This window comes from Cololabis saira, chromosome 3, assembly GCF_033807715.1.
Source record: "Cololabis saira isolate AMF1-May2022 chromosome 3, fColSai1.1, whole genome shotgun sequence".
In the NCBI taxonomy this organism is placed as follows: Eukaryota; Metazoa; Chordata; class Actinopteri; order Beloniformes; family Belonidae; genus Cololabis; species Cololabis saira.
In genome coordinates, this window is record NC_084589.1 from 412829 (window position 1) to 440013 (window position 27185).

General features: G+C 41.6%; 1 protein-coding gene across 1 annotated transcript in view; it reads left to right on the forward strand.

The window, feature by feature from the left end:
* The first annotated feature begins 783 nt into the window (after nucleotides 1–783).
* Nucleotides 784–27185, forward strand: part of LOC133424366 (Golgi-associated kinase 1A-like) — a 74275-nt gene continuing 47873 nt past the window's right edge. The window contains exon 1 of the mRNA XM_061714915.1: nucleotides 784–797. Coding sequence (XP_061570899.1) covers nucleotides 795–797 — 3 coding nt within the window. The 5' untranslated portion in view covers nucleotides 784–794. The remainder of the gene's footprint in view (nucleotides 798–27185) is intronic.

The following is a 27185-nucleotide window of genomic DNA, read 5'->3' on the forward strand; positions in this document are numbered from 1 at the left end:
TGCCTAAAAAATAACACATAATGCGAAAGAGGGGTGTGTGTTTTTTTTCCAATCCCTGTACAGTTCTCAGGCTCACATGGTTCAGATGGAAGCGGCTGTGGGATAAAAGAAAAAAAGAAAATCTAATGAATACTACAGCGTTCCTTTCAGATGATCATTTATCGATGGTTCCTAAATGAGAGCCTGCAGGATCCGAAGTAAATATTCAATATAGTATCCAACACTTTATTCCCGGAGGTCTGAGCCCGTGCTGTATTTCAGCTCCGAGAGAGAAACATTAGGAGTGGATCTGTGTGAAAGATCGTCTCAGATTTCACTGCAAACGTGTTCCTTCTCAGAAACAAATGGATTTGTAGTTAAAAAGCCGCTGTCGCATCCAGTGGAGGAGGAGGGCGTTCCCGGGGGGAGAGAGCCTCCGCAGGCTCGGGACGCACTCAAGTTTACTCTCAGGCACGGCTGGATTTCTATAGGAACTTCGCGAAGAAACGTTTAAAGCAAACAATTAAATAAAATAATCAAATTAAAAGCAGAAGAGAGGAGGTTTCCAGCGCGTGTGTGATGAAGTTCAGGACCGGCGGGTGCAGATCTCTGCGGGACTGACTGCAGGACGCATGAGCTCCGGCCAGGGAATGAGCTGCAGGGACACCCAGCATGGTAGGATTATCACATACCAACATTTACCTGCAGGGACACCCAGCATGGTAGATTATCAGATACTTCCATTTACCTGCAGGGACACCCAGCATGGTAGGATTACCAGATTATACCAACATTTACCTGCAGGGACACCCAGCATGGTAGGATTATCAGATTATACCAACATTTACCTGCAGCAGGGACACCCAGCATGGTAGGATTATCAGATACTTTCATTTACCTGCAGCAGGAACACCCAGCATGGTAGGATTATCAGATACTTTCATTTACCTGCAGGAACACCCAGCATGGTAGGATTATCAGATTATACCAACATTTACCTGCAGGGACACCCAGCAGGATTATCACATACAAACATTTACCTGCAGCAGGGGACGCCGAGCATGGTAGGATTATCAGATTATACCAACATTTACTGCAGGAACACCCAGCATGGTAGGATTATCAGATTATACCAACATTTACCTGCAGCAGGGACACCCTGCATGGTAGAGATTATCAGATACCAACATTTACCTGCAGCAGTTATTTGAGTCTCACAGCCTTTACCACACTACTTTGTACAGAAGAGTATTAGGGCAATCCAGGAGAAAAAATATTTGAGAGGGGAAGATTTTTTTTTATTGTGCACTTTGAGAAAAAAGTTGAAATGTTGAGAAAAAAGTTGAAATGTTGAGAAAAAAGTCGAAATGTTGAGAAAAAAGTTGAAATGTTGAGAAAAAAGTTGAAATGTTGAGAAAAAAGTTGAAATGTTGAGAAAAAAGTTGAAATGTTGAGAAAAAGGCGAAATCTCGACTTTATTCACTAAATTTTGACTTTTTTCTCGAAATTGTATTTCAACATTAATCTCGACATTTCGACTTTTATCTCAACATTTCGACTTTTTTCTAGAAGTGCACAGTAAAAAAATCTTCCTCCTCTAAAATATTTTTTCTCCTGCATGGCCCTGATACTCTTCCGTACTTTCTTGACTTAAATGACTCCTTACAGGAGCCATTGACAATGAATAGGATGGAACTCACACATGATCGATAGCAGCAGTGAACACTCCCCTCTTTCTTTCTTTTTCTCTTTTTTTCCCCTTTTCACTTTTCTTCTATTACTCCTCAAGGTGCTTTATATCCTGTAAACCTATGGGTGGGTGGGTGGCAGGGGGTGGGAATGGTGGACTCACTGTCAATCTTTCAGCTGAACAATGCACTTTTGCGGATGAATGTGCAAATTGAAGTCATGCATATGTTCTGTACTTTGCATCTCTGTGGGATAAATGTTAAAAACCAATAAAACATATTTACAAAAAAAAAAAAAAGAATTTGAATCTCCGAAAAGAATAGGCTGAGCAAAATGTTGACGATGAACGTTGCATTTGGATCTTCAGAATTCAGCTGTTGTTCAGACGCTGTTTCAGCGGTGTGTCATTTGTTCTCATAATAATGCCGAAATATCAAGATTTACTTCACATGAGCATATTCCCACCTGTGCAACTACTTTTAAAGCAAACCTCTGAAATTATAGTTGGATTTATGTAAATGCATGAACTTTCTGAGCAGCTCTGGGGCAAAATGTTCACAAAGCGATGACCTGCAAGTTTCCTGCTGATCATACTCATATTCCAACATCAGTACTTCAAATGGGCACCAGTGAATACATTGAAAGAAAATACGAGAGTTTCCACAATGATAACTTTACACTTTTCTGCCCCAATTGATCAGTGATCGATGCATTTTGTTTTAAAACGTTTCAGTAAAAATACAAAAGATCAAGTTCTGCTTTTCAAAGCAGATTATCTTATATATAATATCTAAAATTATGTTTCTTAGTACTAACTAGCTACTGTTTTGCACATGCATTTTTTTTTACGTTTTATTTATTTATTTTAAATAATGACATGCACCTCACATGCAACTTACAGTATATTGCAGTGATCTTTCTCTACCTGTGACAGAAGAGAAATGTCCAACGCTGGCTGCCTTCAGGTCTTTGGGCTCGTTCTCACGAGCGGCTGGCCGGCGGCGGCCAAGTTTAATGGAAGAGTTGGCTTATGGGGAATATAATCAACTAACCAACATGTCCACAGTACCCCAACTAAAATAAAGTCACCATAAATAGCCTAAAACAATTCACAAAAAAGAAAGAAGATGAGCAGGGGAACAGTAACACGTATCCTGGACACGCAGTCAGCTATCAGTGATGTCATGAAGTAAAGTCAAAGCAAATAGAAAGTGGAAATGCACCGCATGACCAGAAGTGAAAGGAAATACCTTCTACTGTTAAACGAGTAAAATAAATAAATAAATAAAAAGTCATTGTCTTACTGAAGAGAGTTTGGTTTACATGTCAAAGCGGTGTTTCATCTGCGTTTCAAGGAGCCTTGAAAGTTTCACATTTCAAATTGGTTCCATATGCAGAGCAGACTCGTGGGTTTCAAGTGCCACATGGAAACCGCGAGGGGAAACTCTGCCCATTCTTCTCTTCTCTTCTCTTCTCTTCTCTTCTCTTCTCTTCTCTTCTCTTCTCTTCTCTTCTCTTCTCTTCTCTTCTCTTCTCTTCTCTTCTCTTCTCTTCTCTTCTCTTCTCTTCTCTTCTCTTCTCTTCTCTTCTAAATCGTTCACTAAGTCAACATCTGCTGTTTATACACACTCAGCTGAGCTAAAGTGACAGATTTTCTCAAATATGGTCATTTTAGAGGAAACTAGAGGAAACTCTGTCCGATCTGCAGGGTCTGTACCTACTTTTAAGAGCAAGCTAAAGACTCAGCCCTTTAAGGAGCACTTCTGCTTCTAGTGAAGCCTGAATTATGGTTCCGTGTTAAATCGACGCAGAGCCCACGCTGTAGGGAATGGTGTAGGGTATGCGGCGAAGCGCGCGTACAGTGCCGCGTACCCTACGCCGTAGGCTCTGCGTTGGTGTAACGCGGAACCATAAATCAGCCTTAAAATGCATGCACTTACATCAAGATGGTGTCTTCTTAGACTTAGCTTTCTTTAAAAAAACATATATATTCTAGTACTGGCGTGACAACACCTGTGTCCAACTGGACTTTCAGCCAGAGGTGTATAATCCAGGTGCCATAAAGTAAAAACCCTGCTGTGTTTCTGGATCAGCCTGTACATTTAGAACAGGTGTTTTCACTAACAACCATCTACCTGCAGAGGAGCTGGTTTAGTGATGTGTTGGAACAACTGCTGGACAGGATTTTTACTTTATGGCACCTGGATTATCCACCTCTGCAGCAGTCTGACCAGCACTTATCCAGCTGGACCCTCCTATGTGATTTTGTGCTTATGTTGTTCTCTCATATGTAAGTCGCTTTGGATAAAAGCGTCTGCTAAATGACAGTAGTCATCATCCTTCGACTGTCGTCGAGATCCTAGATGTCACTTCTTTCCATCGGGTCCTGTCGGCCATTGCTGCTCTCAGTTCTTGGAGTGTAAGTCCTGTGTCCCTGGAGATTGTGTCAGGATAAGTATGAGGCTGGTTCCTCTGGATGATTGGGGGAGCCGCCATAGCAGGATGTAGGATATTACTTGATCCGTAGCACGGTAGCAATGACCTGCAAAGATTGCTCTAAAGTGTGCTACAGTTGTTGTTATTGGTGGCAGTTCACCATAGGTCTGCTCCTTGGTTGGATGAGTTTTCCAGGAGATGTTTTTGACACACATGAGGAGTCTTGTCTAGCTACTTCTGCCTCCTATTTGGCCCCATCTGCCTCTTTGTTTAAAAAATTAAATTTATTATCCATCTATGATATTAACATACTTCAATCATGTGCTTTCATTTACAAATGCACTTATCTTGCAAATATGCTTCCAAGTACTTTCAAAGATTTTTTTAAGACCAATTCGCAAATTCATAACTATAATACCAGACAATTTGAGGATCTCCATTCTTCATTCAGTCGTACCAATTGCACTCAGTTCTCCATCAAAGACAGAGGTTCCTCACTCTGGAACTCTCATATACTTATCGCAAAATCTTCACTGTCTATTAATAGTTTTAAACAGAGATTGAAGACCAGCCTTATTGATCAAGCGTCTAGAAGTGCTTCCACTTAACGTGGACTCACTTCTGCACGTGCACACCGAGAAATTGTCTGTTTATATCCATCTTTTTTGAATGCTGTTTTTTTTTGTTTGTTTTTTTGTTCTTGCTATTAGTTCAATACAATCTATTTTTCCTGGTGAGAACTTTGAATAAGCCCATTTAGGGCTTCCTTTCTCACCTGCACATATTTTCATGTTTTTTTTATGTTTATTTAAACTTTTGTACCGTTTTTATGTTGTGCAAATAAACAAATCAAAAATCAAATCAAATTGTTTATGTACCGTTGATTCGGTCTTGTAGTTCCTTCTTCATAGTCCATGTCTCAGCACCAGATAATAGGATGCTTTCAACACAGGCCCTGAAGAAAGAGACCTTTGTGGAGGTTGAAATTCCACGACTATTGTATAGTATAGTATAGTATAGTATAGTATAGTATAGTATAGTATAGTATAGCATAGTATAGCATAGTAAACTTCTGACCTATCCACTGCTGAACTTGTACAAGCCACACTGGGGGTGTCCTATGTAGTGGATCTCAGGTTTTTCTACCGGGGTGTCTCGGTTCACAGGGCCCTATATTTTTACACCACGTATTAGCTTGAAGACATTACAAAACCCAAAGAATGTGAAGGCTTAGATTTACCTAACTTCCAGTATTACTTCCTAGCGAATAAACTACAGTATATTTTAAAATGGTCGAAAAATCATTCTTTAGATAGTCAATGGCTGGACTCGGAACAAGTGTTTTGCAATGATCTGGAAATCTCAGATTTACCATTTATTAGTCAAAGCATTAAACATCATAAAGCCTGGTGGGAATTCCTTAAAGTAGCTAAAGTTTCACTTTTTCCATGTGACCGCAAACCCATATGGAACAACCCAGATATCCTGAAAAATGACAAAAAGATGGTAAACTTTGTTCAATGGAGAGACCACGGAATACGGTATCTGCAGCATGTAATCATAGGTGGACAGTTTGTACCCTTTTGTGCACTCACGGGGCCCTATATTTGCCGTCTTTGCTGGGCACACAGAAACCCTCCGTGTCCGTGAGACGGTGAGCTGCTGCACGTAAAACACCCGGGACTGCTGGTGATTGTGTTCTCAGTGGTGGTTTCCTGCTGCTGCAGTCCACCTCTATGTCTGAGGGGGAGACAGAAAATAAGTAGGTAGGCATACTAAATGAATGTGACTATACACATTTACTCCATAATCTTTGAAAATGGGAGGCGTGACTTGTTTGTAAATGGCAACTGTGCAAGCTCTGAGAACCTTTTGTCTTCGTCATCTCGGACCAACTGGGTTGCACTGAACTGAATTTATATGTTGGGTGCGTAGATGCTCCCATGTAAGATTACTTTAAATATTAAAAGTTCCAATGGAAATGTACCTACTTTATTTAAAATTAAATGAACAGAGCAAGTTTAAACTAAAGGTAATATATGGTATATATATGGAGGTATTTGACTGTAAGACCTTACTTGAGCTACAATTCATATACAAATAAATCTCCTGCCACAGACGCACGTTTTAGTTACATTTAGATGGACAGAACTGAATCTCTGTCTCCACTACTACGCCTAAAGAGACCAAACAGATCGAATGTTTCTGCAGAATAGCAAATAGGATTGATTTATTTTGAAAGGAAGTTGTGAGGAGTTCAGTCATTCAGTAACTCCACTGGTCCCTTACATCCTAAAACTTAGGTTGTTTGACTGTTGAGGTGCTTTGGTGTGTCCCACCAGAAGTAGACATTTTGGTAGATTCAAGATTTACTGAAGAGATTATATCTCTTGACTGGGTTGAGGACTCTTCGTTGTCCCACTGGTGGAGATAGAGGAGGTGTCTGGAGCAAACGGAGGACTGGGGAGCTGTTTAGGCAGTTTGATGCCCAATCCCACATTAGCATTTGTAAATGGATTGAGGATAAAAGACTTTAAGAAGGCCTGTTATGAAAGATTTGGTGTTGTTCTTCATGACCATCATAAACCGTATCGATACATTGTTGTTACTGTATTTCCAACCAGAACTGCATCAAAGCTAACATTTTAACCTTTAACCTGGTTCACACTGTCAGATGTTAGGTTTGGATTTGCATTTCCAAAAGATATGGGGTATGTAAACCAAAAACCCTCCACAACACGTCCATAGTATCTACCAGTTACAGTAAAAACTTCCTCTTTTCATGGGGTGGTAAAGTCCCATGCAAAGGTTAAAGAGATAATAGTGGTTAATTGTACATTGTTAATGTATGTTAACCAAGACAAACAGGACTCTGCTGAACGAGAGAGTGTATCACGTGATGCTCGATGAGCAGGCCCGTCGGCAGTGTTGTGCATGAACGCGTTCAAATGAATGCGTTCATTTAACACGTTCATTTCTGTGAGAACGTTGAACTGAACGCAACATATTTGCAAATAAAGAACTTGAACCTGAACTTGTTCATTCTGCAGATCATGAACTGGAATTTGAACTGTTCAGATTATGTGAGTTTCAGCTTCACTGTTTACGTCCAATTATTATGGAATACATTTCACCAGTGGGCGGTGCACATTTAAAATACTCGACAAGACGACGACTTCACACTACATTACCCACAATGCAGTGCACACTAGCATAGAAACGGGCACCAGCTCCATGGTAACGGCGGCCCGAGCCGGTGCATCTTTACATGACCAGTGAAGAGAGAGACGTTGCAGACGCAGCGTCAGCGAGACGTCAGATGATGATCCTTATCATTATCTGCAGGAATTTTACACATCGTCTCCCAAAGAGTCCGACGGTAAAAATCTAACCTTTCTGTGCAAATGATGTCCACCTGCGCTGAGAAAACAAGTCCTAACATCTGCCTCGTCAGCTTCACATTTGAAACGTCATGGGGAGTTAAAGCATCCGTCCAGTGTGAGAAAATATCTGCAAGTCCTTGACAATCAAAAAAAGTTCCCAGAAAGACCAAGAAGACCCCACAGCCCCAAACGACCCCAGTCACTGCTGCTCCTTCAGGGGGAGGATTTACCTGCAACAGGTAGAAACACTGATAATGGACTACATTGTTGGAGATTTACAGTCTCTGAGTAAAGTTGAAAAGCCACTAGGACAATAATGATTGTTTACAGTGAACAGTTTTAGGATAGGGGGGCGTTTCATTCGTACTTCTCACCTAAAAATATTGAAATGAACTGAATTTGAACTAGTTCAAAGGAAAATGGTGAACTATGAACGTGGACTATTCATTTTTAAACTATGTGAAATGAACTTTGAACTAGTTCATGAGAAGTAGGAACTTGCACAACACTTCCCGTCGGAGAGGGCTGATTCTGCTCAAACAGCCAAAGCTTAGAAATGATGATGGTAGCTGGACAACACGTTCAACTCGATAGGAATGTCAGCGGCCAAACCTGAGAAAGACCTCACAACAGCATGTCTGTTGTCTTGGCTGATCAAAGTGGAATGCAGTCATTATGAATGGTTTTGATGGATCTTGGCCTCTCTTCACAGTAACTTATGAGAAACAGTGTCCGTAGGATGTCATGCATCACCTTCCAATAACTTTACACTGATCTAAACAGCTCAATTTATATCCAGAAGTCCTAGATGCATTCCATGCAACATTATAGTTACATTTAAATAAAATGCTGCTAAGAAAAACTCTTAAGGTTTAAGACGTATTCTAAGCAGGTAGGTACTGAAAAGGTCTGACCACATTTTTTCATGTTGTAACAGCTTCTCAAAGATGTTCTGTTGCAGTGCTGAATGTTGATGTCATGTCGACCATGATGAAGTGACAAACATTGATCAACAGAATGAAGTGTATCATTGCAGTTGTGAGTAGTAAATACTGTAGGGAGGATTGGACAAAGTACCAACACCATATCAGAAAATAGTCAGAAAGGGCTGTGTAAGCTCAGGGAAATCAGGAGGAGACATTTCTATTTTCAAACACGATTGTGGTTTTCCATAAATACAATAGGAGAAAAAGTGATTATTTTGTTGCTCGTTCCTTGTTCAGTGTATACCGCGTTGCGGCTGTTAGTTTCAGCTGGTAAAAAGAGGTCATGATTCAGATTCTTAACCCATGTGCTGTCTTCAGGTCAAGGAAGGAGGAAGAGAAGAAGGGAGGAAAGAAGGAAGGAAGGAAGAAGGAAAAGAAGGAAAGAAAGAAGGGAGGAAGGAAGGAAGGGAGAAAAGAAGGAAGGAAGGAAGGAAGGAAGGAAGGAGAGAGCAGGAGGAAAGAAGGAAGGAAGGAAGGAAGGAAGGAAGGAAGGAAGGAAGGAAGGAAGGAAGGAAGGAAGGAAGGAAGGAAGGGAGGGAGGGAGGGAGAAAACAAGGAAAGAAGGAAGGAAGGGAGAAAAGAAGGAAGGAAGGAAGAGGAAGGGAAGAAGGGAGGAGAGAGCAGAAGGAAAGAAGGAAGGAAGGGAGAAAACAAGGAAAAAAGGAAGGAAGGGAGAAAAGAGGAAGGGAAGAAGGAAGGGAGGAAGGAAGGAAGGAAGGAAGGAAGGAAGGAAGGAAGGAAGGAAGGAAGGAAGGAAGGAAGGAATTAAGGAAGGAAGGAAGGAAGGAAGGAAGGAAGGAAGGAAGGAAGGAAGGAAGGAAGGAAGGAAGGAAGGAAGGAAGGAAGGAAGGAAGGAAGGAAGGAAGGAAGGAAGGAAGAAAAGAGGAATGGAAGAACGAAGGAGAGAGCAGGAGAAAAGAAGGAAGGAAGGGAGAAAAGAAGGAAGGAAGGAAGGAAGGAAGGAAGGAAGGAAGGAAGGAAGGAAGGAAGGAGGGAGGGAGGGAGGGAGGGAGGGAGGGAAGGAAGGAAGGAAGGAAGGAAGGAAGGAAGGAAGGAAGGAAGGAAGGAAGGAAGGAAGGAAGGAAGGAAGGAAGGAAGGAAGGAAGGAAGGAAGGAAGGAAGGAAGGAAGGAAGGAAGGAAGGAAGGAAGAGAAAGGGAAGAAGGAACAGGAGAATTAGGTCATTTTGACCCGAAGACAGTGCAAGGGTTAACACAGTCAAACACTCTTTAATTATTGTATTTGCATTTTGTATTTTTTTGGATATTTAGAAAGCTTACAGTGAATTTGAATAAAGGAAAAAAGTGTGCCACTACTGAAACTTAAGTTGGCATGTTTGCATGCACACCGTTTAGTGTTTATAGGCCACATTCCACTGGTCTGGGCTTTATTTGGCATGTTTGTAGACTCATGCTGTATTACTACCTCTGGTATTTATTTGTCTGTGTGCACAGAGTAAGCTTTTGCTTTATTGTAACACAGGCTTTTGTAGAGAAATGTAATTGAAGACAGAACAATGAAAGGGAATTCAGAGTAGCCAAAGTGACTACAGAGGCACTAATGCTGCCACATAGCCATCTAATACGCTGAGTGGACGCGGCTCCTGTGTAATGCAGCACCCCTTCTGTCAAGCGTACATGAAAAAAAAAGAAACTATGGTCGGGATTTAACAGCATTACAGACGGAAAGCTGTAATAAATAAAGAAACACAGCAGTGTTTATAGTCTATCTTGACAGTCAGCATTTCCGCACTAATAGCTCTTTGTTTGGTTGTTTCTACACCGCTGCAGCTCCTATCCACAAGTAGATGGATCCTTTTTAAAAAAAAAACTACAGCAAACAAACAAACTCGCTGGTGCTGCCGCGCTAGCTCACCAGTTCATCACACTCTCTGGCAGCAGCAAGTAGAAATGAAACAACCATATTGATAAGCAGAATGCTGTAAATATTGCACCTGTCAGAGTTCTGTTTCCAGGCATTTATGATACGCCTCTACCTGCAAAGTCAAAGAAAGGTAGATCAAGGTACAGTGAGGTGAAGATAGATACACCCATTTCCAATTCTAAAGCTTTACATATTAAAACATAGTAAAAGAACATGTTTTTCCTATAATATAACGCAAATGCATTATTTATTTAAACAAAAACTAATAAAACTGCAGATAAAGGATGTTAATAATGAATTGACTGTTGATTATGGTAATAAATAAATGGTTAAACAAGTGAGATGTAAGAACCTGTGCCTGATGGACTAACATTGCATACCGTAATAGAAGTGAAATGTGGGGCTTTTGGCAGTAAAGATATGGACATAATGTTAGTATATGAAACTGAGATACTGTGAATAATCTTTATTATAATAATATTGATAATAATAATAATATTGTTTATTATATGGACCTTTCTAGCACTCAGGGACACCGTAAAGACAGAAACAAACAAAATCAAATGCTGTATTTTTAGTCAGGGAAAGACAGAAGTCTCAAACAGATGAGTTGTGAGCGTGGCTTTAAAGAGTGGAAGTAAAATGATATTTCTGAGCTCAGTAATGAGTTCCAGAGCCGGGGAGCAGAGCAACTGAAAGCTCTGCATCCCATGGTGGTGAGATGGGCGGTGGGGACAGTCAAATGGATGGAGGAGGAAGAACGGAGGGAACGAGAGGGAGTAGCAACACGTGAAGCAGGTCAGACAGGTTATGGGGGGGGCGAGGTTATGGGTGACCTTGAATGGTAACAGGAGGATTTTAAAGAACTTGACTGGAAGCCAGTGGAACTGCTGCAGGACAGGGGTGATGTGATGGGTAGAGGGGTTCTGGTGATGGTAGAGGGGTAGAGGGGTTCTGGTGATGGGTAGAGGGGTTCTGGTGATGGGTAGAGGGGTAGAAGGGTTCTGGTGATGGGTAGAGGGGTTCTGGTGATGGATAGTGGTTTTCTGGTGATGGTAGAAGGGTTCTGGTGATGGTAGAAGGGTTCTGGTGATGGTAGAAGGGTTCTGGTGATGGGTAGAGGGGTTCTGGTGATGGTAGAGGGGTCTGGTGATGGTAGAGGGGTTCTGGTGCTGGCTAGAGGGGTTCTGGTGCTGGCTAGAGGGGTTCTGGTGATGGGTAGAGGGGTCTGGTGATGGTAGAGGGGTTCTGGTGCTGGCTAGAGGGGTTCTGGTGCTGGCTAGAGGGGTTCTGGTGATGGATAGTGGTTTTCTGGTGATGGTAGAAGGGTTCTGGTGATGGTAGAAGGGTTCTGGTGATGGTAGAAGGGTTCTGGTGATGGGTAGAGGGGTTCTGGTGATGGTAGAGGGGTCTGGTGATGGTAGAGGGGTTCTGGTGCTGGCTAGAGGGGTTCTGGTGCTGGCTAGAGGGGTTCTGGTGATGGGTAGAGGGGTCTGGTGATGGTAGAGGGGTTCTGGTGCTGGCTAGAGGGGTTCTGGTGCTGGCTAGAGGGGTTCTGGTGCTGGCTAGAGGGGTTCTGGTGATGGTAGAGGGGTTCTGGTGATGGGTTGAAGAGAGATTTGTGAGTGAGGCCAAACAGCAGTGAGTTGCAGTAATCCAGGCGAGAAGTGACAAGGCTGTGAACGAGGATAGCAGTGGCACGGGGGGTGAGGGAGGGTGGAGGCGGTTAATGTTAGAGGTAGAAGTACGCAGACCAGGTAATGTTATTGATGTGGGACTGGAAGGATAAAGTACTGTCGAGGATGACACCCAGACCCTTAAGCTGCTGGGAGGGGGAAAAGAGCGATCATCAATAAGAAAAAACTGTCAGTCTTGGGTAGTGTTGATTTTGTACCAATGAGGAGAATCTCTGTTTCATCACTGTTAAGTTTGAGGAAATTTGAAGAAAACCAAGACTTTATTTCTGCCATGCGGAAGTGGAGGTAAGTGAGGGAGGAGGGTGGGAAGTTGGAAGTGGGTTTACTGGTGAGGAAGAGCTGGGTGTCGTCCACGTAGAAGTTGAAATTGTATTGTGTATTATATTTGTGGAAGATATTGCTAAGGGGAAGGAGGTAGACGATGAAAAGGAGAAGCCCCTGGAACAGAACCCTGGGGCACACTTGTGGCACTAGTACCTACTCAGCCCGACTCGACTCGCCTCCACTCGGTTTGGCGCTATTCCACTAGGGGTCTAACGTGCCGAGTAGATACTTTTCTGTAACTACTCTGCCGAGGTTCTAAGCTGCTGAGTCGGCTGTATCTGACGTCATCACACTACAGGCCACTGATTGGTCGGGGGGTTGGAGTCAGACGTCTGAGTCAGGATGTGACATAATTTCAAGAGCGACTCGTGGATTCTTGTTAATTTTTTTCGAAGAACAATGGCAGGACGGAAATCTGTTCCGTGGTCAAATTCCAATTCCAATTCTTAAACCTGGTGGCTGATGAAAACATCCAGAGAAAGCTGGATGGGGCCACGAGGAATGAAAACATACACCAGGAGCTTTCTCAGTCCATGTCTGCTCAAGGCTACAAACGTCACAGCAGCTTCACTCCAACCCGCCTACTTCTGATCTGGGTATTGAAAAGAAAACGAGGGCAAGTGGAGTCGAGTCGGGCTGAGTAGGTACTAATGTAAAAGCGCCATTGGAGTGACAGGGGAAGGCTGGGATGTGAAAGATTTAGCCTGAACGAAATGGGTGTGGCCTGAGAGATAAGTTCAAACCAGTCTAGTGGAGTATGATACCAATGGAGGACAGTGTATTGAGGAGAGTGGTGTGAAAAATGGGGTGGAAGGCCGGACTCCGGTCAAGAACAATGAGGATGGGGAGTAGTCCAGAATCAGCTGGCATGAGGAGGTCGTCCGTTATTTCAGGAGTGCAGTTTCTGTCCCATGGAGGGAGTGAAAACCAGACTGGGACTGTTCACACAGGTAGTTGTGGGATACGTGGAAGTGGAGTTGAATAGCAACTGAGTTTTCAATGATCTTAGAGATGAATGGTAGATTGAAATCACTAAAGTTCAGAATCGTGGTGATTGCAGCAGTTTTTAAAGATGCAGTAGAGAGTGATGATTGAATGATGGCAGAGATGAGGGGAATCAGAGAAGGAAGACATGCTTTAACCAGCACTGTGGGGAGAGGTCCAGTTGACAGGTAGGTGAGTTGGAGTTATGGGTATCTGAAATGTCAGAGGGGGTAGGGAGCTGGACGGAGGAGAAACAATGACTAGGAGAAGGAAGTTCAGATGAGATGTTGCTGGAGGATTCTGAGCAGAGATGCTGGTGAATCTTGAGAATGTGTTTGTTGAAGGAAGCCACAGGAAGCAGTTGAGTAGGGGTGAGGCGGTAGAGTCTGGGGGTTGGATGATCTGGTTAAACAGTAAAATCAGTGACTTGTTGTTACCTTCATTGGAACAGATTACACCTGAGTAATAGCTGGATCGAATCCGAGCAATACAGTCCTTGTGTTGTAAATTAATATGTTTTTTGCATATTTCCTGGTGAACAGTTACACTGGTTTTCCTCTGGACCCTGTTATAGTTGGTAGTCACGACAGGCTTCTTACTGAATGCAGAGAAGTGAAATACTTTGATGACCAATGGTATAAAAGCACTCCTGTGGTTTTCTGTGGTGGTCTTTGGTAGTCTCAGTCTAAAGCTGAATGTGCTCCATGATGACACTAGAGTAGCATGCAGATGGCAAGAAACAATCTTGATGATTTTGAGAAGTTTCCTCAGCATTCTCCTCTCTAAAACCTCTGAGTCTCAGGCCACGTTTACACGTAGCCGGGTATTTACAAAAACGGATATTTTCCCCTCTCCGTTTTCAAAAATATCCTCGTTTACACGGACTTGCATGAAAACGCTGGTAACGTCATGCTAGCCAATCAGAATCCTGGAAAAAACATCAACAAATGACACGTGTAACTTCCAGTTAAGGCTGATTTATGGCATCGGACGCGCTCTGTCCACACTGAACGTGTTATCGGCCCCACGTTCTACCACGTTCTTTTGATTGACAGCTGAGACTGATTTATGGTTCCGCGTTACACCAACGCAGACCTTATGGCGTAGGGTACGCGGCGCACTCACCGAACGGTGCGCGTCGCCGCGTACCCTACGCCGTAGGCTACGCCGTCGATTTTACGCGGAACCATAAATCTGCCTTTATTCACCCGCCCAAGACTCGCCTTTTATTCGCCCCACCAACCGCCCGTGTGCTCCCTTTGCCAGCTCCCTGGCGATCTCCCTCCAGCAGCTGCCACTTTATTGAGGTTCTTGTATTGAAATTACTTTCAACCGGCTTTCAAAGCGAGCGACAGGAAGAAAATAGAAGCAGGGCGTGCGACAAAAGTCCAGCTCAAAACGACGCCGCGTCGCTCGCAACCAGTGTAGACAGTGCAAATAAAAAATAAAGCAATGGAACTGTTTTTGACGCTGACGCTCGCTCGCGTCGCATGCAGTGTGGACATGGTGACGGAACGAGAGTCTGAGAGAATTTAAAACAGGTAAAATAAAAGAAAATATTGACGGTGGCCAAACAAATTGTAAACACAGGTCGCACTCATGACGCTGCTGGTGACGTTTCTGTCGCATAATGTGACGTAAATCTCCGTTTTCCTCCGTTTTCCTCCGTTTCCTCTGTTTAGACGCGAACGTGAAAACAGAGTTTTTGAAAATCTCCACTTTGGCCGGAGTTTTCAGAAATGATCGTTTTTGGGGGCTTTGACCTCCGAACGGCCAAAACGCATGAAAACGCCTCCGTTTTTGCCCCGTGTAAACGGGGCCTCAAGCTGTACTCCCAGGACAGAGCTAGCCTTTCTAATACGCGTGTTTACTCTGGTCATGTTGGTTCTATTCATATGATGTTACCATCGCAGATGATTTAGAAATCATGCTCTTTTTCATTGACGTAGCAGACATATAATCAGTAGTTTGCTTGATGTTTTGTCATACTAGATCATTTTGGACTGACTCAACATGTGACGGGAAAAACACACAACAAAGGACATTCTCTTGACTTGACGTAATCATGTCCAAAGGTCTGAACATCTGTAAGGTTTTGGTGACAGATGTTGCTCTGTCGGACCATTCTTGTGTTTTTTTTTAGAGTTGTATTAATGTCAGCAGAAGTGTCCAGGCAGAGATAATCAAGAAATGGTACATAGGTGTAATGAAATGTTTATCCAGATCTACTCCTCCTCACTCCTCCTCCACCCACCTTCAGTTCATGAGCTTGTGGATAAATGCCCTGTTAAAATGATTAGTGTTATTGATACTATTGCTCCCACCTTTTAAGAGAAAGAGAAAGCAGCAGTCTCACTGAAGGTGATCACTGCTAAAAAGAAACCTCCCTGGAGGAATGTTGCACAGGTCAGAGCTGAAACAAGAGAGCATTGAAAAGGTGAACGGTGGAAAGGTGGTGGAAAACTAAATTACTAATTACTAACAATAGTTCATTATGACTTTTATGAAGAGGGACTGAGCATATAGAGCTGAGGAATGCAAGGAAATCATATTTTTCTGATAAAACCCTGAGTCAGTGGAGCCTGAACGTCTATCCACCTGTGTCTCTGATGAGTTTGACTCTTTCTTTACTGACATCATTCAGAAAATCAGGCCTGCCTGCTCTTACACCAGGCAGGGGATATGTGCTGCCTCTGTCAGCTTAGAGGAACCAGGACACAATTCTGTCCAGTCACCCATAAGAATCTGGATGATGTCATACACCAGGAGACCCGAGTCCTCACTGAGACCAGAGAGTGGACAAGAGAGTGGATAAGTCTAGTTCTTAGATCTTTACTGGCTTCCTGTCTGTCCCAGAATACATATTAAAATCCTGCTGGTTTATAAATCTCTGAATGTTCTCAGACCAAAACACATCTCTGATCTCCTGGTCCATGATGAACCAACCAGAACCCTCAGTTCCTCAGGGCCACGCCTACTTCCTGTACCCGGAGTTAGAACCAAACACGATGAGGCAGCTTTCAGTTTTTATGCTCCTCACCTGTGGAACAAACTCCCAGAATGCATCATGGCAGCTGAAACTCTCAACAGCTTTAAGTCCTTTTTATTTACTGCTGCATTTCAGTAATCTCCCACAATGCACTGCAACCTTTATTTCTTGCATTTATTTGTTTCATGTTTTCACTTTGAACCATCTTGTACATGAAATGTGATATATAAATAAACTTGCCTTTCCTTTAAATGTCGGTCATGGTTGGTGCAGCTGGATTGCAGCTGATTTTGCTCAGGGTCCTTTTTTATGAACATGTCTCTGATCATGTCCAAAATACTTTCTTTTGTTTGTATAATAGAGTCCAAGTAGTCCTCTGAGATCCTTAGCAAGCACTCAGCTGAGTTTGAACCAAACAGGGTAAAAATGCAAAAAAAAAAAAAAAAAAAAAATGCACATGGCTTCTAAGCTGCACACATATGGAATAAACTTCCTGATAATAAAAGTTAAACTCAAGACTGCTGTTTAGCCATGCCTTTGTTTAGTCGGGTTTCACTGCACCGTTTTTACTTGTCTGTCCTAAGCTCTGTTTTATTCCCTTTTCTGTCCAATGTATATTTTTTGTGATTTTTAGTATGTATTTTATTTGCATTCTTTTTTTCCCCCATTTTTCTTTCGTCTCAGTGTCTTTGTAAAACTCTTTGAGTTGCCTTTGTGTATGAAATGGGCTACACAAACTGCTGCATCTGAACAGTTCAGATTCCAGTTCGTGATCTGCAGAATGAACAAGTTCACGTTCAAGTTCTTCATTTGCAAATATGTTGCGTTCAGTTCAACGTTCTCACAGAAATGAACACGTTCATTTGAACTCGTTCATGCACAACACTGCATGGTTGGCAGTCGTATGAGGTTTGGAATGATATGCTTTGTCTCTTTAGAGAAAAGGAAATATATATATATATATATATATATATATATATATATATATATATATATATATATATATATATATATATATATATATATATATATATATATATACACACAGATATAATGTGAACTTTTGTTGGATTACGACTATTTTTGTAAAAGAACGGCTTAAGCTTCTCCTAATTAAGTTTAATTTCCAAAATTTTTGGTTGCTGTTTCTGCACACGTTATTTTTCTGTTCTGTTCTCGTAGAGCACATGGTTCTTGGTGACGACGTCATCTTGAGTCATTTACTAACTGAAAAATAGTCATTATTCTGAACAGCTGCATTTACTGACACCCCCCAACAGCTCTGCTCGTCTTTTAACTTTTAAATGTTCTTATTCGGTCAGGGATTCGGTCAGATAAATGCCATGTTTCTTACCTGTTAACAGTCGGTTCTAGTGTGTAATCAATACCAAATTCATTGACAGCTGTGCCATTGAACACAATATAAAATTAAAGCTGCAAACAGCGATGAACGGGCCCTCACACTCTTGTGCACGTTCAGGCTGCAGTGGAAGCTTGTATTAATGATGTAGATTCTTCAGGCCTGGACATTTAGCGGATGAAACCACCCACGACTCTCTATATCAAACCATTCAATAGTTATGGCAGAAAGTAGGAACTATCAAATATGGACCAATCAGATGAAGGGGGGGCGCGCTTTTTGGCGTCGCAGGATGGAGACGCACATTTTGATGTATAGCACACCTGGGTGCACGTTACGGTTCAGGCATTAACTGCCGAAGGCAGATTAATTCAAAATGTCCGACTTCCTGTTCAGTTTCGGCCATGGCGCCAAGAGACTTTTCTTTAAGTTGTGACATGATACAGGTGTGTACTGATTTTCGTGCATGTACATCAAACCGTATTGTGGGGCTTGAGGCACAAAGTTTTTCTAGGGGGCGCTGTTGAGCCATTAGGCCACGCTCATTAATGCAAACCATTAAATATCAAAATGTATTGCCAGGCCTGGCTTGGTGCAAAATGTGGTGACTTTTGGGACACGTCTTTTCGTCGAAAAAAGAAAGAAAGAAAGAAAAAGAAAAAGAAGGAAAATTCCTGCAGACACAATAGGGCCTTCACACTGTAAGTGCTCGGGCCCTAATTATAATGTGAATATTTTGAACTATGAAGCAGTTGGAACCTCTAAATATGATATTTTCTTCATTCTCAGTAGCATCAGTATGTGCCCAGTCAAGAATGGGAAACATGCAATCATGATTAGCTTGCTCTGCTCAGCCAGCAATGACACAACTTTTTAGTAACTTAGTAAAATCACTGCTTCATCTTGAGCTAATTTCTTTTTGGGTGGGTGCAGTTTTTCCACGGTCTGATCACCGAATAGTTTTCTCAGCGACTCAGTCTCACATGTTGCCCTCTGTTATCTCTTGGCTTCCACTTCTCTCAGCAAACATTCATTCTCATGCACCACCTTCCTCTAAGGAGAAAGGAATGTGTGCTGGGGAACAGATTTGACTACGTTTGCAGTCCCCTTGTAGCCATATGGAGGGGAGGATTCATGGGCTGAGAAAATAATGACTTTCAGAGCTGCCATCTGACATCTGGACCGCATTATATGGACAGAGATGAAGAGTATAAAACACTTCATTCTGTACACCTTTGTTTTCATAGAGATCAAGGCTTTGAAATAATGCTTTCCCACTACACGGATACGTGGAGACTCAGACGTTAATGCTGCATGATGAATGCACCGGCATCTCCGCAGGGCTTAATGATGTAAGAATTAGGAGGGAACGAGTAATCAGGGACTGTTAAGACTTTCCTGGCCCGTAAGGCTTTTGAAACACATTCTTTAGACACGTTGTTTAGAAGCAACGTCCCTCAAAGACGGATTGAAGTGATTTGCAGAATTCTCGTTCTACAAGGCAAAGCATCAGTAAACACTGACTACGTTTACATACAGTCAAAATTCGGGTTATTGCTAATATTCCGGTTACTGAAACATTCAGAATATTCCGTTTACATGCGTGAGCAAACAGGGTTATCCCTGTTTACATGGTAATTAATCATTCAGGATATCTGGATCAAACCAGCGATGCACGGAGAACATCATGACGCAATTCCCGTCATTTCTGCTTCTTCTTCCTGTATCCAAATTCAAAACAAATGCTGCTTTGCGCAACTTTTCTCTCACCTTCTTGTAAATCTTCTATCCCAGTACTTTCTACCGTCTACAAATGCAGAAATGTTCATATCCTTCATTACATTTATGAAGTGATTAGTCTCCTCCTGGTCTTGGTTTCTCCGTGTTTATAAGAACTTCCTGGACTCAAAAGACCAGGATTCCTTGTGAACAGAACATGCGCAAAAAACAAATTCATGTTCCGTTTGATGGGGATATTCTGTTTGGCGTTTACATGACCCAATATTTGCGTTTTAAAAGGAGTAACCCAGGGGTCATATTCGGGTTTTTAAAAACTTGAATATGAGCAAATTCGGGTTATTCAAAAGGGTTATTGGTGTTTACATGGCCGTGCAAATTTGGGTTTTAAAAGGGTTATTGACTGCATGCAAAACGCAGTCATTGGAATTGAGGAATCTGAAAACATTTCAATGCATGAAAGGCAAGACTGCTCGTTCTGGACATCCTTGATCACCAAACCCTCAACTTAAGAGCATTCATCAATAGAGGATATAGACATGGGCAAGAGGTTGGTATGGAAAGCCGTTGTCAAGATGAAGCCTTCCTTCAAATTAACGTTTCTAAAACAAAAGAGGTTTGCATTGATTTCAGACGTAAATCCCCAGTTCCTCATTGTAGTTATTCTTCACAACCAGCCAGTTGAACTAGTGGCCAGTTACAAATATCTCGGCACTATAATTGATATTATGCTCAATTTTGATGTGAATTGTGATACGCTTTTGTCTGAGGAAGCTCGCTAAATTCCATGTAGAAAAAACCCTGATGAAAATGTTTTAGTGTTTTTATTTAATCTTTTATCTAATTCTGTATCATTTGTTCGTACGGAAATCTTGCCAACAAGGAAAAAAACTCCCTGGGGAGAATTGTGTTGCTTCTAAAGTTGCTGGAGTGAAGTTCAGCAGTCTGCATGAAATGTTTAATTCTCATGTGCTTAAGAAAGAAAAGTCCATTCGCAGGGACGATACTCACCCTCTTAACCAAGAATATAAGCTTCTTCCCTCTGCCCTTCGCATAACTGTTCCTCCAGCTGCAAAAAATAGATATACATTCTCCTTAGTGCCTCTCTCCATTAAGGCTTTGAACGCCTTAATGGAGAAGAGGCGGGAATTGTGGCTCTGTGGTTTAGAACCTGGTCCATGCTGCCATCTGTGATGTTGAAGTTTATTTAAAATGATTTATGCTGATTGGTAGTCTCCCTTTTTATTGTTTCTCCCTCCTTGTGTTCTGTGCACTATGAACTTGGTGCATCTGATGTAGTTTTTCTCTGCTCCATCATGTATGTTTTTATGTCTGAACATGGCTATATGATGAATGTGCTGAATATTTATATCTGCTGCAAAACCTAGTCACCCTTCAAGGGACATATTAATAAAGTGAAGTGAAGTGAAGCTCTGCAATATGGATTTACATTCACACATGCCACTTCAAGGTTTACCGTGCAAAATAGAAACCGTGGTTTAACCTTGTCCACCGCAGCATCAAGGTCCCTGCACTCTGAGGCTTCTAGACGAACCATCACACACTGGAAACCTGCACAGTTGTCAGATTCATCAGTATTCCAGGTCCTTTTTGAGTAGGGCTGGGGATCCATTCAATATGTTAAGAATCAATTCGATTCCGATTCTTCCGATTCAGGCCAGCATGCAGCTCCTGAAGCTCCGGCCTGCAAACATGCACAAAAGAGAAAAAAGGGGGGCCAGCACAAGAAACTACAGGACATCACCTCCCAGAATGCTGATAGAACTGCTTTGAGAAACATCGTGGGGCAGAATTATCAAACAGATCCAGGGCAGCAAACAGAGACGGATGAAATCGGTTTTATTTTTTTCAACATTCCATTTAATTTTTTTCCATTTTCGGTTTATTTCTGTTTTGAATTTTTCAGAATTTGGTTTTTAGCATTTTATGCAAATGTAACCCCAAGACAGTAATATAAAGTAATGAAATATAGACAATTTATGCAATTATAACTGAAAACGTATACATATTTAAAGGCAAAAACATGGTACCAGTTATTCTCGTGTCCAACAAAACATTACATTTTTGGGCATAAACAAAAAAATACCAAAAGTTGTAATGTAATGATGTAAAAAAAAAAAAATCGAGCTTTAGACATACCAATCGATTTTTAGGAATTACTGTAATGTAAGAATCAATTTAGAATCAGAAAATTATTTTTTTCAACACAGGTCTATTTTTGAGAGGAATGAGACTAAAGACCTAAACAACCGACTAGAGTGTTAGTATTAGCAACAAAAACAAAAGCCCAGCTCTGTGGTGGTGTAAGATTGCATGGAGCCTTCCTTGACAAAGGTCATTTACACTTCTGTGAAGGCAGCACTAATGCAAAAAAACAAAGCCCCTGATATTTTAAAGTGACATTTGCTGCCCTCTACGTGACATCTTTCCCAGGGACGTCCATGCAGTGTTCAACAAGATAAATGCACGACCTCATTCTGCACTCATCACAACGGCCGTGGAGGAAAAGGGTACGGGGCTGGCCTACCTACAGTCCACAGCTGACCCCGAGAGAGAATGTGTGCAGAATTCTGAAATGGAAAATGTGACTTTGATGACCCTGAGCGGTTTCTCACCTTAAGATGGGTTTACAGGGAAAATGGGACAAAATGAGAACTGAAAGGCTTCGTTGCTTCATTGCTATCCTCATTGTTACTGCCTCCACGCTAGCTGGGATGGTGACATTATAAAATAGTATCATCTCTACCGCTCCGACATCTTTTGAAATGTTTTACAGCTTTGAAATGCAAAAATGGATGCATGGTTTTTTTTGACAAATATTTTTATTGACTTTTTCAATTACAGTACAAAGACACAAAACAGAACAAAACAGAACAAGGCACTTTAATATGTATTAAGGTGCCTTGATATTCCAAATGTAGATTTGCAGGCCCTCGCACCCATGTGCACGTTCAGGCTGCAGTGGAAGCTTGTATGACTGGCATGTAGTTTCTTCAGGCCTGGACATTTAGTGGATGACACCAGCCACGAATCTCTATATCAAACCATTCAAAAGTTATGGCAGAAAATAGAGACTATCGAATATCAACCAATCAGAAGAAGGGGCGGGGCTAATTTGCACCAATTTTGTTCAAGGACTCAAAACCAAGTCCAATGACACCACCCACAAGTCTTTATGTGAAACCATTCAAAAGTTATGGCAGAAAGTAGGAACTATCAAATATGGACCAATCAGATGAAGGGGGGGGCGCGCTTTTTGGCGTGCTATCGTCGCCACGGTAACGCTTTTGACTGAGAAAAGTAATGCACGTCGTCGCAGGATGGAGATGCACATTTTACGGTTCGGGCCACATTAACTACCGAAGAAATGGCATAAATTTCGCCAAAATTACACGATTAATTCAAAATGGCTGACTTCCTGTTCGGTTTCAGCCATGGCGCCAGGAGACTTTTCCTTAAGTTGTGACATGTTACAGGTGTGTACCGATTTTCGTGCATGTACGTCAAACCGTATTGTGGGGCTTGAGGCACGAAGTTTTCTAGGGGGCGCTGTTGAGCCATTAGGCCACGCCCATTAATGCAAACCATTAAATATCAAATTTATCACCAGGCCTGGCTTGTGTGCAAAATTTCGTGACTTTTGGGGCACATTTAGGGGGAAAAAAGGCCGTCATTTCGTCGGAAAAAGAAAGAAAGAAAGTGTCACGGCTCAGACAGATCAGAGAACCCAAAAGCACAACACCAGGCAGAATCAGAGTCCGTGAGGCTTTAATACTGGTCAAAGACAGGCAGGGGTCAAACCGGGCAGACAGGCAGATCAGGCAAACAAGTCCTGATCAGGCAGATCAGGCAAAAATCAAAAACCGGGAGTCATGCAGGGTTACCGGCAGGCAGGCAGGCAGGAACAGGACAGAAATCAGGAAGGCTGGAAAGCGAGGCAAAAGCACACGACAATCTGGCAAACTAGAATGTGGAAATGGGCCGGTATATGAGGGGAACTGCTGATGAGGGAAACCAGGTGTGGAGCTGGGTGGGGAAGCACAGGTGTAGGGAATGAGTGGATCTCTGGCTGATTAGGGTGGCAGGATCTGGAAAGACAGGGGAGTGAGTTAAAATAAAAAACTACACTGGGAAACCATGACAGAAAGAAAGAAAGAAAGAAAGAAAGAAAGAAAGAAAGAAAGAAAGAAAGAAAGAAAGAAAGAAAGAAAGAAAGAAAGAAAGAAAGATTCATTGTACACGTTCATAACTGTGAGAACGTTGAACTGAACACAACATATTTGCAAATAAAGAACTTGAACATGAACTCAGATCTGCAGATAATGAACTGGAATTTGAACTGCTTTGATTTGGTTTTATATGAATGATTCTTCATTTTCCTGTTTGCCATTTCTACATTCGGCATGTCTGTTGACTTAGTTCTGACCCCGTTTCATTTTGTTCTCTCACGCTGGAATGTGTGCAGACTTAAACTTGACCTCCCTTTAGTGATCCTGCAGCTCTGAATAATTAAAGGCGCTGGGAGTAACCAGTTGCTTTTCTTGGCTACGAGGGATTTTAAAGGAGCATCAGCAGAGTGTTTGTTTATCAAAATACAACCGCTAAGTCCAGAGCCCAAGAGGTCAACATTTCTTTTTTTAGAAACAGAAATCTCAGGAATGTGGTTAAAATATGCTGCATTCATCTTAGTTTGGAGTCCAGTGCAGCTTCTGGTAGGACTATAGTGTGGGCTGACTATGCATAACTCTTTAATCACTGATGAATACTGCCACAACCGTAGCCTACAGAGGAGTATTAGAGCCAGGCAGGAGGAAAAATATTTGAGAGGGGAAGATTTTTTTTTTATTGTGCACTTCGAGAAAAAAGTAGAAATGTCGAGAAAAAAGTCGGAATGTCGAGATTAATGTTGAAATACAATTTCAAGAATGAAGTCGAAATTTGGCCTTTTTTCCCAACATTTCAAATTTATTCATGAAATTTTGACTTTTTTCTCAACATTTTCGACTTTTTTCTCGAAATTGTACTTCAATATTAATCTCGACATTTCGACTTTTTTCATTTTCTTATTCTTATTCATTTTTTCTCAACATTTCGACTTTATTCATGAAATTTCGACTTTTTTCTCGACATTTCGACTTTTTTCTCGAAATTGTACTTCAACATTAATCTCGACATTTCGACTTTTTTCTCGAAATTGTACTTCAACATTAATCTCGACATTTCGACTTTTTTCTCAACATTTCGACTTTTTTCTCGAAGTGCACAATAACAAAAAATCTTCCCCTCTTAAATATTATTTAGATTTTTCTCCTGCCTGGCCCTAATACTCTTCCGTAGTAGCCCATGTGTGTATGCACGCAAATTAGGAAACCTTGCAGGTGTATGAAGTACACAAACGCAACCACAATTTGACAACTTAATTCCCACTTCACGCAGGAGGATGCATGGGTCATGGTTTTCCTTGATATCGCCGTCGTCTGAATTAAACATTAGCCCCTTAACTAAAACCACATTGCTTGTAACTTTAATGACAACGATGACACATCGGTTCCACTCACGTTCCTCTTCCCCTGCAGCATCTTTTTCATAAGCTCATTGGGTTTTAGGCGCTCTCAGGTCGAGTGATGGAAATCAGTAACGGCAGCAGGAGCTGGTGCACGTGTTTTACAGAGAGTGAGAGGAAAGACAGTAGTCTTCATCTCTTCATTAGTCCGCTTGATCATTCTGGAGGATAACTGGTATAAAAGAAAACAGTGTTGCTTTTTTTTTTTTATTATTCGGAATCACACAAGCATTACAGCAGCATAACATAAGCATAGCCACATTATATCACTACTGCCATCCATTTTTCTTTTTTTTTCTTTTTCTTGTAAACAGAAAAAAGAATAAAAACATAAACATGGGGTGTTTTCATTAAGATAAACAGAACAAAAAAAAAAACTTTATGTAAAGACAAATGGGTACGGTAAATTAAATACATCTCAAACAAAAGCAGGGCGTCTCAGAGAAATATAACTTTTCCAATCTTCCCAGATTGCTTCAGATTTGGCCTCATAGAGAACGTTATCCTCTCCATTACAAAGATATCATAAATGATGTCGTACCAATCGTCTAATGAAGGAGAATCTGGTTTAAGCCAATTCTTGGTAATAGCTTTTCACACAGCTACACTTACCAAACCAAACAGGTATCTTGATTCCACAACCACAGATACAAAGGGCCTGATTTACTAAAGGTTTGCGTGTGTAAAAACGTGTGCAAACTTGACAGCACCCGCAAACCAAAGTGCCAGCTGATCTACTAACAGCGTGCAAAGAGGACTGCGCCTCTCAAATGAGCAAAATAGCACACGCTGTTCATTTAGTACTTTTGCCCTGATGAATAATCAATATGGGGCGTACCCGCCAGAAATCGCTAAATACTGGCAGGGGAAGATGCAAATAGGTTAATTTACCACACGCAATGAGATTTACCAAGCCTGAAAGTTTTTGCGGGGATTGTGATTGCGTCTGTATTTAATACGTTCGAAAGGAAGGTGCTAATCTCCACATGCAAAAGGAGAAATATTTTATTTGAATGTTAAATCGAGTATTATTCAGCAAAAGGTTGCCACAGGAGGCACATTCATTTTTTTATTTGTGATAATAAATAAATCACGTGTTTTCATGGAGAAAAAAGTGTTTCTCATTGTGCGCCTATACTTGTTCTGCAGTCATACCCCGGTGTTGTGCAGTATTCAGCACCCCTGCCGTGAAAAGCACCCCCTCGTCTGACAAAAATGATATTCTCATTCCGTGTCACGTTCTGTTTAGCGTCCAGTTTTGTGTTAATGATTCATGTTTAAATACGCTCATGGATTCCACAATAGTCATACTTTCCCACAATCACAGTCACAGATAACAAAAATCGGGTAAATGGTTATTGATGTCATTAATTAATAGCCTGCTTACTGTGTTGTCTTCCATAATATTTGTAAATATATATAATATAAACTCCTAAGTATGTGTTTGTGTGAGTGTGTATATATAAATATATTGAAGTGTCAGTGTGTTGTTTTTTTTCTTGGTCTACTTATCATTGAATATACGAGGGGGTGCTTTTCACGGCAGGGGTGCTGAATACGGCACAACAATTTGCCTCTTCCACTAATATCTCTAACTCCAACTCGTCAAATTTCATTTTGCGCTCGCAAGCCGTAAGACACGCAACACCTCATTTAAATACTGCGGTTTTGCACCTGTTATCAATTGCGCACGCAATCTTAGTTGATCACCCGCAAAACACACAACAACAGCACGTGCAAACTTTTTCAGTGCACACGCAATTTAGTACTCTTTATTTAGGATCTTAGTAAATCGGGCCCAAAGTGCGCAAACCCAAACAGAAGTTGGTCCCAGTTAAAAGCAACATCTGACCCAAAAATCATCACTAACTCTGAATGGATTTGCTGATTTTAATGGTGTAGAAACACTTTTCAGCACATCTTTCTGCTGACATCGCTCACAACCCTGCGTCTCTTGTTTGGCTTACCCTCTACAAGCTTTACTGGAATTTTCAAGTTCAATTACTTATGTCTCTATTTGAAAATGCATTTTCCAATCAATGTGATCAAGTCAAAGCAATGGTTGAAAAACTGTCGTTCAGGGTGAACTGAAGGAAAGTGTTATTTAAAAAAAAAATCTTTGGACAAGCTCAATGAACTGGAGTGCATTTTTCA